This window comes from Microplitis demolitor, chromosome 9 (genome assembly GCF_026212275.2).
Source record: "Microplitis demolitor isolate Queensland-Clemson2020A chromosome 9, iyMicDemo2.1a, whole genome shotgun sequence".
Lineage (NCBI taxonomy): Eukaryota > Metazoa > Arthropoda > Insecta > Hymenoptera > Braconidae > Microplitis > Microplitis demolitor.
In genome coordinates, this window is record NC_068553.1 from 7857591 (window position 1) to 7874397 (window position 16807).

A 16807-nucleotide genomic window follows, 5' to 3' on the forward strand; every position below is an offset into this window, starting at 1 on the left:
AAAATCAGCTGAACTAAAAATGTTTTGTTTGCGTAACGGATTTAGCTAGTGATTGTAACAGACTATCAATTTTCAACTAAACTAAGTAAATTCAGTCTTAATAACATAAAAAAAGGCCATTCGGCAGCCGAAATGGAAGTAGATTTTTCATTATTTATTTAATTATTTAAATCCGTAGAGTAGACGGTGGCGTTTAAAGGTTCATCTAAAGCTTATAAGATCAATTATATTTATGCTTGCCAATTTTTAAAAAATACTTTATGTATACTTTAATGTTGAGGTTTTAAAAGTGTTACACGGCAGTAATCAGAATTGGAACAGTTACATGAATTTATTAAAAAGTGGAAGAACGAACGCAACAGCTAAATTGCAATAAATAAATAGGTAATTTTCGTTGAATATAAAAAAATAGTACTGAAATATGAAGCTCATTAGATAAGCTACATAAAAATATTAACAAGATCCAACTATTATGTATTACTTGAAAGTTATTAAATGAGAAAGTAAAAAAAAAAAATGTTTTTTTCTGTTTTTCGGAAAATTTTGATATTCATCAAAGTATTAGAAAAAAATACCTAAAGAGCAAGCAACATAGCTTAAATTAAAGCAAATCGAATGAACATGAAGATTCAATCACCAAAAATACATTATCTCTTTAAGATCAAAAGTTATTTAAAGAGAAATAAAAAAAAGTTTAATTTTTTGAAAAATTAAAAAATCTTTAAACGGCTATAATTTTTAAACTTTTCGATTGATTTAGCTCATCTTCGAACTGAACCGAGCTCTTTAGTTAAAGAATATGTAAAAAAAAATTCATTAAGATCGGTACAGAATTGTGGACGCTATCATGGGAAAACCGCGCGTTATATCGCATATATATATATATATATATATATATATATATATGTATGTATATTAGGGTGGGTCAAAAAAATCAACTATTTTTTTTTTTTACATATGCGATCGAAAAATGGGTTGCTAGACACCTTAAAAAAATTCTCACCAAGTATGAGCTCTTAATTTTAATAGGAAGATCCTCCGCATCGCAGTTTTTTATTTTTTTCTCAGTCCAATAGAAAAAAATTCATACCTCATCATTAATTGATTGTACAAAAAACTGTTCAAGAAGAATTTTGTAGGAAATTTAATGCTCTACAAAAAAGGTATCTTATATTTTTTCCGTAAACCTCACCATTCCAATGATATTGAAGATTTAAGTTTGATCATTTTAAGACAAATTTCATATTTGTTTATGAATTTTATAACTCGACAATAAATGACTATTATAAAATGCGCAATACTAATTTTTGTAGGAAATTAATTGCTCGATAAAAATGGTGTCTTATGTTTTGTTGAGAAAATTAAGCGTTCAAGAGATATTCATCATTAAACTTTCATATGTACTGATTTTAAGAGTTTTTGATTAAATAATCGAAAAAATCTCTTTGTAATTTATGAATTTTATGCAAATTTTATTTTTTGTCATTAATATAAGTATTATTTGAGTTTTATTTTCAAAATTTTAAAAAATTTTTTTTCAACAATTCTTAACATCTCATTTTTAATCATTAGAAATCACGTTTATATTGTTTTTTTTTTCGATAACGTTTTTAAAAAGTCTACAAATTTTTCCACTATAGCTGAATATTGTCCGAAGGAAAATTTCTTCTCTAAAGAATTTTTGTTTTGTAATTTATTTTTTCTGTTTGCCTTGTGAACTAGCGCCACCTTCAATTTTCTATATCATGTTGTCTTTTATTTGTATACATTTTTTACAGCATTTCTAGTGTTTTTACAACTTATGATCTCGTATATGTGATAGAACGATTAATTCTTTACAAATTTTGCGATTACTACATGAATTTATATGAAATTTTTGGAAAATATGGATAAGGAAATTCATTTGATCGGAAAACCCATGCAACAAATTTCCGAACGTAAGTTGCCACCAGTAAAAGAGGTTATGAGTGTCTTTTTTTCTCAGCTCAAAGTTTTAAAATGCTCTATCAAACAAAGTGCTAAAAATGCAGCTGATCAAATTATTGAACTATGGAAAAACAACCAGATTCCAACTATTGTACCAAGTAATGTCATACAAAAAATTCTTCGCTATCATAACCGATGGATGAAATTGCAAAAATCTTTTGTGCGAAAAAAATCATCAGCACAAAACAAAAATGAAAAAAGATTCCAGAATGAACTTAAAGCATTATTCGATATTGTAGATCATAAATCATTAAAACTGCTTGATGATGATATTCAAGAGCTATATTTAAACCAAAAAAGTGATACCCGGAAAGAAATTCTTTCTAACAACCTGAAAAAATCAGACAGAACCATGAATATGATGGAAGTAGATGAAAGTCGTAAGTATTTATAACATTTAATTATCATAAAATTTATTAATAATCGAAAATAAATTAATTTTATTATAAATTATAAATAATAAAGTAAATTATTGTTTTTATAATTAATTATATCATAAATGTCAATATGTTTATAGATGATAAATTAAAAACTCTTTGTGTTCTTTATCTGATATTAAAATGAATGCGTTCCATATTTTTGCTTTTATTAATTAAATGATAACGCTTATTCTAGATTTGAATCAACCCTTAACCAGTCATGAGATTGTTCCAAGTCAAAAATCAGAGCCATCCTCAACGCTTACATTAAGTCAAGCTACAAATTTCGGTTCAGATTTAGAGTATATGCCTCAAATACCGACAACACGAGCAAAAATAAATATTTTAACTCCAGAGCTTATCTCGGCACTCGACAGAGCTAATGTCAGTAGTAGACATGCGATGTTCATTATTGCTCCAGTTCTATCAAGTGTTGGTGTTAATATAGAAGATACAACTCTTAGTTACAGAACAATCCAACGAACTCGCATGCTCTTACGAAAAGATATTGCTATAGGACTAAAAGATAACTTCAAAGCTCATGATAAATACGTCGTGCATTGGGATGGCAAAATACTGAATGACATTGCTGAATCGAAATTTGTGGACCGGTTACCGATTCTTTTGACTGCTTTTGGTACTGAGCAGTTACTTGGAGTTCCAAAAATGAATAGTGGAACGGCAGAAAGTCAAGCAGCAGCCATCTTATCGACGTTGAATCAATGGCGTATTATTCGTTACATTAAGGTGATGTGTTTCGATACGACTGCAGTTAATACGGGTAACTAATCAATGATGATATATTTAAAAGAAAATTTAATTTTCATTCTTCCAGTTGAATTGTTTTTATACATAAATTAAATTTTCGACACGTACACATTATTTATAATTCTTTATTTATTTAGATTTTAAATATGCGTTACAATTTTTCTTAAATACATAACTTAAAGTGTAATTATCTATTCTTACTATACAGGAATCCATCACGGTACATGTAAAGAAATTGAAAAGGCCTTAGGAAAAGAATTAATTTGGTTACCTTGTCGCCATCATATTTATGAAATCATTTTAAGGAGTGCATTCGAAGTGTATTGGCCAGCAACATCCGGACCAAATGTTACAATAATAAGGGAGATTTAAGAAATTTTGGGACACAGTCGATAAAACGAAATATAATCTGGTGTTGAAGATACGATTGTTGCTAATATTGTTACGAATGAAAAAAATCATCTAGCTACATTTATTACGAGATACTTACAGGTATTATTTGAATATAATTTTAATTGTAAAGTAAAATTATCGATTTTTTACGAATAATTGATTATTTTTGGTAGTTATCGCAACCCGGAGACGACTATAGAGAATTATTGGAATTGTCATTAATGTTTCTTGGAGAAATGCCACGAGACCAAGTTTTCTTTAAGCGTCCTGGTGCGATTCATCACGCAAGATGGATGGCAAAGGCAATTTATTGCCTAAAAATATTTATTTTTAGAGATAGCTTTGTCCTTTCTAAGAAAGAATTGGATGTCTTCGACAACTTTGTAGTTTTGTAGTTATGGTGTATGTAAAAGCTTGGTTTTCATCAACTTCTGCGCCTTCTGCTGCTAGTCACGACTTGGAGTTCATGAAAACGTTAATTGAGTACAGGCAAATTAATCCTTTGATATCCTCGGCTACATGTGAAAAAATGACTTTACATTTATGGTACTTAAGTGATGAACTTGCCATTTTATCACTATTTGATGATACCGTTCCATTAACCGTAAAGAAGAATATTGTCGGAGCTGTTAAGACTCGCGAAGGTACAGATTCTAAAGCAAGAAGATTTACAATCGAAAAAAAAAAATCTGGATTCAATTCTGCAAAAAAACGTAAGTGACTTTGTTTCTAAGAAGTCAATGAAACTTTTTGAGCTTTTTGATCTGCCGTATGATTTCCTTGACAAAAATATTGATTAATGGTCTACTGAAGACAGCTATAATGAAAATAAAGAATTTTTCGCACAATTGAAAGTTGTTAATGATGTGGCAGAGCGAGGTGTCGCATTAGTAAGTGAATATAACCAATGCTTAACAAAAAACGAAGAGCAATTTCAATTTTTATTGCAAGTTGTTAAAGAGCATCGAAAAAATTATCCTACTTGCAACAAAAAATTGTTTGAAAATTAATAACTCATTTAAATATTGAAATAAAAAACCTTCTTATAACTAATTGGACATTTTTTTTTCTAAAACTGGAATATATCATAAAACATTTATAATGAAAACTTTGCTTTTTTTATCAACAAATAATAAACTAAGCGATAAATAATGTACAATTTATTTTTTTAAATGTAGACTAAGATAATTGCACATAAAAGAAAACTTGATAAATATTTTAAAGTTTCTCAGCTGATAAAAACTAAAATTCGTGTAAATTTTCTGAAAACTTATAAATTACAAAGAGATTTTTTCGATTATTTAATCAAAAACTCTTAAAATCAGTACATATGAAAGTTTAATGATGAATATCTCTTGAACGCTTAATTTTCTCAACAAAACATAAGACACCATTTTTATCGAGCAATTAATTTCCTACAAAAATTAGTATTGCGCATTTTATAATAGTCATTTATTGTCGAGTTATAAAATTCATAAACAAATATGAAATTTGTCTTAAAATGATCAAACTTAAATCTTCAATATCATTGGAATGGTGAGGTTTACGGAAAAAATATAAGATACCTTTTTTGTAGAGCATTAAATTTCCTACAAAATTCTTCTTGAACAGTTTTTTGTACAATCAATTAATGATGAGGTATGAATTTTTTTCTATTGGACTGAGAAAAAAATAAAAAACTGCGATGCGGAGGATCTTCCTATTAAAATTAAGAGCTCATACTTGGTGAGAATTTTTTTAAGGTGTCTAGCAACCCATTTTTCGATCGCATATGTAAAAAAAAAAAATAGTTGATTTTTTTGACCCACCCTAATATACATACATACATATATATATATATAAACTTTTTCACCAATAGTAGTTTTGGAACCTACTTGACTCAAATAGATATAAAATGTTAAAATTTTTGTAAAGTTGCGTCATGAGGACAAATACAACAGTCAGATTTTTATAAATCTACTCAAAACGGTCTATCGGTTGACTCTGCGGGCCAGCTCCAAAACTTCCCGCTGTTTCGAGCTCCTCGAACTCGAAAACATCGTTGTAATACATTTTCAAACTCTTCGAGCTCGAAAATACTTTTGTATACCATTACTTTCGTGAAAAAACCGATTTTATCATCTCTTTCTCCCACGATATCTCTCGAGAGCATCAACCGATTGAGATGGTAAGGAGGCAATTGATGCGTTTTAATAAATTCTAAAGCTGATTAGATTTTGGAATTATTTGGTTGAGTTGTTTCGAAGATATTCGCAAGAAACTGTTTTTTACTATTTCTTTCTCCCACGATAACTCTTGAACGAATTATTCGATTGAGATGGCTAAGACGGCAATCGACGCGTTTTCTAGAGTTCTAGAGCTGATTAGATTTTGAAATCGATCGTATAAGTCGTTTCTGAGAAATAAATAAAAAACTAAAAACAAAAATTTTTTTTTTGTAATTGGCCAGTATCTTCAAGGCTACTTAATTAATTTTTACACACACACACACACACACACACACACACACACACACACACACACACACACACACACACACACACACACACACACACACACACACGCACACACACACACACACACACACACACACACACACACACACACACACACACACACACACACACACGCACACACACACACGCACACACACGCACACACACGCACACACACACACACACACACACACACACACACACACACACACACACACACACGCACACGCACGCACACACACACACACACACACACACACACACACACACACACACACACACACACACACACACACACACACACACACACACACACACACATCCACACACACACACACACACACACACACACACACACACACACACACACACACACACACACACACACACACACATCCACACACACACACACACACACACACACACACACACACACACACACACACACACACACACACACACACACACACACACACACACGGACATCATTCTGAAAATAGTCAGAATAGCTTCCTAGGACCTCAAAACGTCGACATCTGATGAAAACTCGATTTTCTTAGCGGGAAGTTAAAAAACAATGAATGCCAATTTTTTCAATTATTTATTTCTTTAATCTTTCTTTTTAATTAATTTTTTTCATCACAGATTGAATTTAATTATAATTTTATAATCTGGTCCTAGATGTTAAATTTAATTATGTTAAATTTAATAATGTCACGTGTGATAAAAATAAAAATAACAGGAAAAAAATTTTATTATTCAATTAAATTTATGATAAAATATAAAAATAAAATTATATCTAATAATAAAACATTGAAAAAATATTTTTATCTCACAAGGAAATACTATTCGGTTACATTTTGCAACAGCGCGTACGTTTTAACACGGCGGCGGAGCGCTCACCATGCGACTAACTTGGTTCGGAATAGACACGCTACCTACGAAGGGTTAATATACAAAAATTATTTTACCTTAGTTTTGACTTTTTCGCCTTATAATTTAAGTCGAATAAGTCTCAACTAAGTCCATTTTGACTTAATTTCAACTTTTTCGTCTCAAGTCGTGACTAAGTAAGCCAGCTAAGTTTAAACCAAGGCGAAAACTCAATGTACTTCAGATCTCCGTAAAAAAGTCGAGTTTGTAATTGTGAAAAACGGCTCCATATTTCGACTTGGTAAACCAAGTCTTCATCAAGTTTTATTTTTAACCCAGGGTGTGCCGACTAGCCAAAAAAAAATGGAATGAAAAACAAATTTTTATTGCTACAAACTAAAAAAAAAAAGAATTAATTTACATAATTGGCACATTAGGATACTACCAAATATTATTCTTAATATTAAAATTTCGGTAGGAAATCGCCAATCATATACATAAATAGTAAAAAAAAAATCGGTCTGTCAGTTGACCCTGCGGGCCAGCCCCAAAACTTCCCGCCGTTTTCAAGCTCCTTGAACTCGAAATATTGTTGTGAATACATTTTCGAGCTCGAAAATACTTTTGTATGCCTTTGTTTTCGGAAAAAAACGTTTTTTACCATTTCTTCTCAAACGATATCTATTATTCTTCAAACCGATTGAGACGGTTAAGGTGACAATCGACGCTTTTTATTGAGTTCTAAAGCTGATCAGATTTTGAAATTGATTTATCAAATCAGTCTTGAGAAATTTACTACTAAATTTTTGATATTTACAAACATTGTTTGTAATTTGATTTACTATAATTTTTTATAAATTTACAACAAAAAGTTATAACTGAAATTACAATAAAGTCTTTAAAAGTTTAAAAATATTTTCAGTATTTCATAACTCTGACTTGTTAATTATATAACCCATTGTAATTTCCCCAAAAATTTTTATTTTTCTTACTCGTTTTGTAATTTTACCAAACCGTTGATTAGTTCCCAATAAAAAGTTTTCAACATTGACAAACATTGTTTGTAATTTGATTTACTGTATACTCAAAACAGTATACTAAATTACAAATAATTTTCAATATAAATTGTTCAATGAAATTACAATAGTGATATTGTAATGTTACTAAACTTAATGCATAAAAATATGTTGATTTGAAAAAAAAAAGTTCTGACTTAAGATAAAAATATCAAGATAATTATTTATTTGGTTCAAGATAATTTTGATTTTCCGGATTTTTCCGGATTCGAGTTAACTGTTTTTCCTATGTAGTTATAATTTACAAAAACATGAGATAATTGTATAATGTATTTTGAATCAATACTACTAAAAGTTGGAATTATTTATAATATAGAAATTAGGGTGTGCCAAAAAACAAGGTTTTTGTTTTTTTGTCACCAAAAGAAATTGATGAAATATGTCAAAATAAAAAACCTGTCAGAAGATCGGCTCCTAAATTTAAGTTTTAGAGGTAGCTCATCGCATTTTTCGATTTCCGATTTAAATAACATAGAAAAAAATTTTTTTACAGTTTAGAATTTTACCCCTCACTAGGAAATCAGTGTATCGGAAAAATCAATGAATACTTGTGTTAAAAATTGAATGCTCTACAAAAAAGGTCTCTTCTAATTTTTTGAATCAAAGTTATTCGAGGTCAAAGTTGAATTCATAGTGAATTTTAGTATTTTTTGACTTTCGACGAAGCTATCAGACTTATTTTTAAATGTGCTAGTCTTTTATGTAAATTATTTCCCTTCTTACATTTTATTTTTCACAAAGTAATACAGCTCACTTGAATCAAGAAAATTAATCTTGATACAAGAAATTTTTTTTAACGATTCAAAAAATTAAAATTTTCTTGCGCTTAGTAAATAATTATCTTAAATCAAAATTTTTTTTCCGCAAATCAACATATTTTTAGGATTAGACAAAAAAATTTTTACTTGTTTTGAGAGTTTTTAACTTCCCGCCAAGAAAATTGATGATTTTCAATAATTTCGGGAAGTTATTGTTTTCACCCCGATTTACGAAAATCAAAATTCCAACAGATGTCGACGTTTTGAGGTTTTAGGGAGCTGTTCTGACTAAATTCAAGATGATGTCCGAGTGTATGTATGTATGTACGTATGTATGTAAATATTCTGTACTTTTGAACAGATGAACCGATTTTGATCGGTTGTCGAAGGGGTGTCGTCAGGGTGTCATTCGCCGCGGCTTATTAAATATTATAAGCACTATAAATTTGAGCTTAATCGGTAGGGTATGTTCGGAGATATTTCAAAAATAAAATTTTTTCAAAAATATTTTTTTTGGATAACTTTTAATTCACTCGATGGATTGATTCCAAAATCTAATCAGCTCTAAAACTTTGTAAGCCGCGTCGAATATCAACTCAACCATCATAATCAGTTCATTCGTTCAAGAGAAAAACCGTTAACGAAAGAATTAAAAAAAAAAATTTTTTTAGTTTTTTTTTGAAATTTCTCAAAAACGTCTTCATAAATCAATTTTATATAATACATGCTCAAAATAAACGCCGTTAAATGCCTAACCTCGGCCTCATAAACTTTTTCATTGAACACTCATCACTTCTGATTGGTCAAATGCAGTGTTTAAACTTTCTTACAGCATTTGCGCATCCCTTCTACCGCAAAATTAGATGAAAATAGTCGTGGTATATCCTTACTCTATAATTCAAGTTATCAAAATGTTCAAGATAAGTTACTGGGGTAAACTCACTTTTACCTGAAGCTGCATCACTAGCAAAAAAAATTCTCTAGATTACACATGCGCATTAAATTGATCAGCTAACGATTGTGGATCATCATTAACGGATAAATTGGTATCACCTTAAATTTATAACCTAAACTCTAATTTTATTAAAAAGTGATTAAAAGTAAAAAATAAATATTACATTTTCATAAAATGGAATCAAAGGAAGATATTAATTAATCTAAAATTTTAAGACTTGTTAGTTTATATTAAGAAAAAAACATGTACAAGTTTTTATATTAAATAATACGTGAATTAGACCTTGTATTAAGTTAATTTTCATGTTTATTTATTAATAAAGCAATAAAATAAAAATATTATCTTAATTTCTATTAAATAAATAAGTATTTAATTTCATTTTTAATAATTAAATAAATAAACACTTAAGTAATTTTTAATTAATGAATAAACTGAACCAAAAAAAAAACATTGATTTCTATGAAGATAATTATTAAAATATGAGCAATTATTAAGCATTAAACGACGTTTTAATTTTGAGCATTTATTATAAAAAATATCTTAGACAATTAGTAACATCAAGTATAATACGCGATGGCACTAGTTATCTAAGGTACTATAAAAATTTGATCAGCTCTGAAACTCTTTTTTTTAATTTAATTTTATTAATTATTTACACCATTTATTAATAATTTAAAATTTTTCTGATGTCTGCTACATTCACACTCATTTAAACTTACAAGAAAATCGCATTTAAAAAGAATAAAATTGTCCAATGTGTGTTACTTTCGATATCATAATTTCTAAAAATTCTAAAGCTATTAGAAAAGATATCATTAATATAAGTTATTAGTATAAAAAAAATATTTTTTTTGTTTGTTCAATGTCATTGAATAAATGTTTAACATTCATAAAAGTTACTTCAAAAAATTTTCCAAAAATTTTGTAACCTCCAATACTTTCATGTTCAAAAATTAACCTAACTAAGTGATATTTGAATTTCCGCGGGTTAAGTATAACGACTGCAACGTTACCGAGTTGTGATTACTGTACCCCACCACGCGTATTTTAAAGTATTCAAGTATTTTAAAATTATTTATATTTTAAAAATCAATATTTTTTAAACAAATCGGTCAAGAAATTCAGAGTTTTTTTCAAAAAATTTCTAATTTTTTCATTTAACTGTTGATAAGTTTAAAAAACAATGGTAAGAACCGTTTCCAAGATATTCAGGAAACTACATGTTTTTTTTTATACTTGGTAGATCTCTAGCATGTTAATTATGCACTTTTTGATTGTTAATAAATTTGATTGAAAAAATTTGGTTTTTTTGTTCATTAAATATTAGACACTTTTATTAATCTCATATTTTAATTTCATCGCATTCCTAAAAAAAGTCGTTTTTCGAGTGAACTACATTAAATGGAGCATCCTAGTGTGTATTCAATTTTGTTTTATTGACAGTGTATATGACTGATTTCAAGTATGACACTTAGATTTATCATAATTGAAATTCCAACTTAAATTATTTTATTTAATTTTGTATTAACTATTAATCCTATAGTAAAAAACAGAATACTTTTTTGTAGATAATTTAATTTTCTTCAACTTCAATTTTCGTGATTCAATTTACCATTCCGATAATTTTTTCAATCTGTTAATTTCAATTCTGAAATTTTTTGCATTTAAGGACGTTCCCACCAAGCAGTCATGCTCAATTTTAAAGACGATTCTTCCTATGTTAAGTTATATTAATATAATGAAAACTAGTTGAGGCACAGTGCACTTTTTCGCTTGCTCCCACATGTGCAGAAGTCTAAAAATATTCTCATTGCGTCGATTCTCCGATCTGTCAACGTGATTTTTGTTTTCTCTGTTTATTCTTATGTGGAAACGCGTGTCGTAGAATTTAAATGTTTTGAAAAATTTTTAGAGATTATTTTTATATTGATGATTGTAAATAAATATTTATTAAAAAAAAGATTGGTGCTAAAATAACTAAAGCCTTACCAAGTAGGTCTGAAGCCAAAAGCAACAAAATCAAGAAGAAATTCATGAAACAGCTCAACGTGAAATTCCAGAATTCAAACTTCCCGCCCAGTGTAATGTTGCCAAGCCGGGTGCCTAAAGCCATGTTCCGATATTGTACTGCGAGCACTGTTCAGTGCACTTAATGCATGTCGGAGGTCACACCTTACAGTGGTCACAGTGTATATCGGAACATAGCCTAAGAGAGATCCGAACGAAAATGTAGCCAACGCAACAAATGCAAGAAAATTTAAAAGCAAATGGTCAATATCAAAATATATACATTCCACAGCTTATATATAACACTAAATGAAGTACAAATCAAAATAAAAACTCTAAATTGATATGACACTCACACTTTAATCGTAAAATGTGATAATTGAACAAAAATCCAGTTACCCACGTGAAAAAAACAAATAGTATCAATGACAAACTCTTTAAAAGTATCTAAGCTAAATTTTTCAAAAAAGAGACAATTCACATCACGTCGAACATAAACTCAACCGTCGGTAAAGTAAATCTTTGTAGGTAACTGACTAACTATGTAATCAAGTCTTAACCCTGATAACACGAGTTGATCGAGAAAAAGTTGGTCATTCATTAGTTTCCGACCAACTTGACGACAAGTTATCGACAACTTCAGCTTTTGCAACTTTTGGCTACAAGTTACCGCCAACTTTCTCAGAAAGTTGGCGGCAGTATGGAGCCGCAACTGGAATGCAAGTTTCTGAGGAAATTGAAAGTAAACTTACCGTCAACTTATGATCACCAACTTTTGCAAGCAACTTTTGCCACCAACTTTCTCAGAAAGTGTTCGTCAACTTTTTGGATTTACAACTTTTGCCACCAACTTTCTCAGAAAATGTCCATCAACTATTGGAGGTACCAACTGTTGGCGATCAACTTGGTTCCAGTTGCGGCTGCAAGTTTCTCGTCAGTTTCTCGCCAACTTGGCTATCAGGGAAGCTATAATGGAATTTAAAAAATTTTTTTATATTTTTAAATTATTATAAAACGCTTAAATGTTATAAAGTAATTAATAATAAATTAGTCTAAAGAAAACCATGTAAAAAATTTTGCAAATATATAAATTTTTTACTTTCACTCTTTATATAAAAATATAATTACATAATTAGTTATAAGATAATTTAAATGATTGTATGGTTTCTGAAATAAAAAAGAATTTAATAAAAAATGTAATTAAAAAATTTATGTATCTGCAAAATTTTTTACATGGTTTTCTTTAGACTAATTTATTATCAATTACTTTATAACATTTAAGCGTTTTATAATAATTTAAAAATATAAAAAAATTTTTTAAATTCCATTATAGCTTAAGACTTGATTACAAGTTAGTCAGTTACCTACAAAGATTTACTTTACCGACGGTTGAGTTTTTGTTCAGCGTGATGTGAATTGTCTCTTTTTTGAAAAATTTAGCTTAGATACTTTTAAAGAGTTTGTCATTGATACTATTTGTTTTTTTCACGTGGGTAACTGGATTTTTGTTCAATTATCACATTTTACGATTAAAGTGTGAGTGTCATGTCGATTTAGAGTTTTTATTTTGATTTGTACTTCATTTAGTGTAATATATAAGCTGTGGAATGTATATATTTTGATATTGACCAATTTTGCTTTTAAATTTTCTTGCATTTGTTGCGTTGGCTACATTTCCGTTCGGATCTCTCTTAGGCACCCGCCAAGCCGCTATCTATCGCGATTCAAGCAACGACAGAAAATTCGAAAACTGTTAAGAGTAGCTAACTTTTAGCATTTTTTACAAGAAAATAAAAACCGCTTGTTTTTCTTATTTGTACAGAAACATATTCGTTATATCTTCAATTAATGATTTTCTTTTTTTTTTTAAATAATCGTAAGAAAATTTTTATTTTTATTCATGAAAACGTGTGCTACAACACTGATCGAGGTAGGGTTCACATGTTAAATATGCAAATTTAAATATTCAATAATTACAAGTTTAGTACCGCAAGGGCTATTTTGAAAAATTTCTACGTATAAAGGATACTTAAAAGTATGTGTATTCAAAATTTCAGGAAGATTGTAAGAAAGTGATTTCGGTGGGAACGTCCTTAACTTTAAATTTTTTGACAATTGCACACCTCATAACGCAAAGCATTGATGTTGTACATTACTCTCAACATGTTCAACTCAAGCAATTTTGCAGACATTTATTTTGTATTTGTAAGATAATACAAGTACACTATTATTAAGAGAAATGCTTTAACTATCATATTCGATGTGTTTAAAACACATATATTTTGTTCAATATTAAAAAAAATCTGATTTAAAAAAATTGTTTGTGGACGTCCGGATGTCTGTACGTGTGGATGTGCCACGATTACGCCCGAAAAATTTAACGTATCAGGACCATTCCTTTTTTATTAGCTTTAGAATTACACCGGATTATTTGCTATTTAAAATGACGGTTCAATTCAGTGTCGTTTAATTGTAATTAATAAAAAAAAATATTGAAAAATACTGGTCAATAAAGGTATATTTCTATGCTTATACGACGTTCAGTCTTTGGCCGCGTTGGAGCGCTGTTAGCCAGGCTGATAAATATGTACACGCATGCGTTGTATGTTTTTCATCAGACGCCAATACCGCAAAAGATTGAACTCTAAAATTCAAGTAACTAAAAGTAATGATGAAAAAAAATAATAAAATCAATACCATTTTTTTTTTTTTTTTATTTATTTATTTAATTCTTATTCCTTCAGTAGAATATTTAAATATTTAAATAATGAATTATTTTGTATCTTTGAATAACCGTTATGAGGCGTGCACTTTTGGATTTTTCAAACTTTATGAATTTGATATTTTTTTTGTTCTATAACCTTGAGAATTTTTGAGAATGTCAAAAAAAAAGTTTATTTTATTATTAATGTTTATTCGAAAGGTTGAAATAATCAAATAATGAGAAATTTACTTCTATTTTGGCTACCGAATGGCCTTTTTTTCTCTATTCGCACTCAAGTGGATGAACAGTACTATCTTTGTTGCACTTGTACAGTAAATGGGAAATTTGTCCAAGTTTTTTTTTCGTAATCAAATGGAAGTTATCAAAAAATTGAAGTGAACTTCGCTAATTTATTGAGTAAAGCATCGGGTCTGTGCCTTTATTTTGCGCTTAGGGCTTTCATTTCAGAGAAAAGCTTGGACAAAATTATCTGAAAACCGTTCTTAAAAATTAATTTTATTGGTTTCGTCAAAGATAAGTTAATTTGGAAAACATTTTATGCTTGTACCTCGGAAAGTAATGAAAATAAAATCACTATAGTTCAAAATTCATTTTTTTGAAAATGAATTACAAAATGCATTGCAAAAAAAGATAAATTTTTGTTAAATTTAAAAAATTTCTAAATTTGATATGTCGAAAACTAAGCGAAATATCGAAAAATTTTATCCTTAAAAAAAGTCTTATTTCGTCGAGTACTAAAAAACTCTGTTGTCATTTGGCGGCGCCACGGAAGCCGTAGACTTGCCCTTTGAAAGACAAGTTGACAGAGTGCTACCTGAAAGTTACGGAAAACTGACTGAAGCGCAAAATTTTCTTTTATTTGGACAAAAATTAATGAGAAAGTTGGAGTCAACTCACTGAACATAAAATCTGTGCCACCAACTTGACATCAAATTCTGGCAGTAGCTTTGTCAATTTGCAATCAAAGTGGCTATCAGGTGTTTTACCCATATTATGGTCTGAAATCGGAAACTTTAATTGTCTAATTCTGGCCATAACTTTCTATCAACTTATAATCAAGGTAATTTTTAGGGATGGTGTTTACAATCATATTATGACAGTGGATATGGTTCAAAGTTATAAAATTCAAAGTTATTTGCAGCCAAATTCATCTAATATTTTTTTTTTCTTAGCGTCGGAAGAAATCATTTTATAAACTTTATATAAATCTAAGTTTTAGAGTTTTCACTGTGTGCCTTCAAGGCGTTAAGTTTCATAAAATTCATCTAAATTTCATAAAACATTAATTCGTATCGAAATCAGTTAAAAAGCTTTGAATTTGCATTTTTTTCAGTATTTAATAGTTCCCAGAGTAGTATAACAATTATGGATTAATTTCAATGAGAGATTGTTAAATCAGAAGTTAATTTCTCGTTGTTAGTATAGAATATATATATAAAATATCTAGATTTATTTTAGTATGTGTCAATGTCGAATAGAACTAAGCTTGGATTAAAATACTGGCTCTTGATTTTTGAACATTATAATTCAGAAAGAAAAAATAACAAATAATAAGACTGAAAAAATGATAGCGAATGTAAGATAATTAAACGAGTTAGACTCACCTATTACAAATAATTGGTGATAATCAGACTTTCAATTATTTCTTGCATAGAAATAAACTTCGAACGAAACAATTGTAAATAAATAAAAGAACGAATAAATTAGGACGATAGTTCTGATTATCGAATTAGAGTGATTAATTGTAGTATAAACAACTAAAAGAAAAGAAAATTTTCTAATCCGATTTATAAAATTATGGATATGTTGTATGTGTTACTACAATGATAACAACAACAGTAGTTTATAAAAATATGCGCCACCTATCGGGTTTAACTGTAATGATAACAATGAGCTGATAGCCACTTAAGCTGTAAATTGACAAAAATCTACAGCCAGAATTCTACGTCAAATTGACTGCAGAAAGATGATATTTAGTTAATTGCGACATACTTTCCCATAACTTTCGGTTAAAGATGATTCATGACGATTGGAAATTTTTAATCTTCATTAATCGTAAAATAATGTTGCCATTTCGGGTTCCGCATCCCTGTTTAGAAAATCTCATAGAATCCAATAGATCCTCATACATTCCTATAGAAATTTTATAAGAATGAATGAGTTCTATGAGAAGTGCTATAGTTAAGTATAGGGCCTTATACATACAGCTATAAGAATCTATCGAATTTTTTAAGCAGGGATGAAGATTAAAGACAATTTATATGACGATCTGAAATTTTAATCGTCATTAATCGTTTTTAATCGTAAAATAATAAATCGTCTTTTGACGATTAGAGACGATTAAATGTGAAA

The 16807-nt window shown here is 29.0% G+C and overlaps 2 protein-coding genes across 4 annotated transcripts in view; one reads left to right on the plus strand and one right to left on the minus strand.

The window, feature by feature from the left end:
• The window catches only part of LOC103575401 (transmembrane protein 184C), a 29023-nt gene extending 12704 nt beyond the window's left edge, over positions 1-16319 (minus strand). Inside the window, exons 1-2 of one of the 3 annotated variants that reach the window (XM_008555170.3) lie at positions 16060-16319; positions 15353-15453 (exon numbers count right to left, since the gene is read on the minus strand). The gene's annotated coding sequence lies outside the window, so the exon portion shown is untranslated. Of the gene's footprint in view, positions 1-12482; positions 12642-15352; positions 15454-16059 lie in introns of those variants that run through there. The other 2 variants (XM_008555169.3, XM_053741795.1) reach the window with 2 other exon arrangements.
• On the plus strand, positions 2776-4074 carry LOC103575400 (uncharacterized). Its single transcript, XM_008555167.3, has 3 exons — positions 2776-3186; positions 3382-3665; positions 3740-4074. Exons 1-2 carry the CDS (start codon positions 2808-2810, stop codon positions 3543-3545), a joined length of 543 nt encoding a protein of 180 aa, XP_008553389.3. The 5' UTR covers positions 2776-2807; the 3' UTR covers positions 3546-3665; positions 3740-4074.
• Positions 16320-16807: the final 488 nt, after the last annotated feature.

Excerpts from the sequence above, each read along its gene's own strand:
- LOC103575400 (XM_008555167.3), top strand. The coding sequence starts at position 2,808 with ATGTTCATTATTGCTCCAGTTCTATCAAGTGTTGGTGTTAATATAGAA. Across the intron at positions 3,187-3,381 it reads TACGACTGCAGTTAATACGG|GAATCCATCACGGTACATGT; the intron begins GTAACTAATCAA and ends CTTACTATACAG.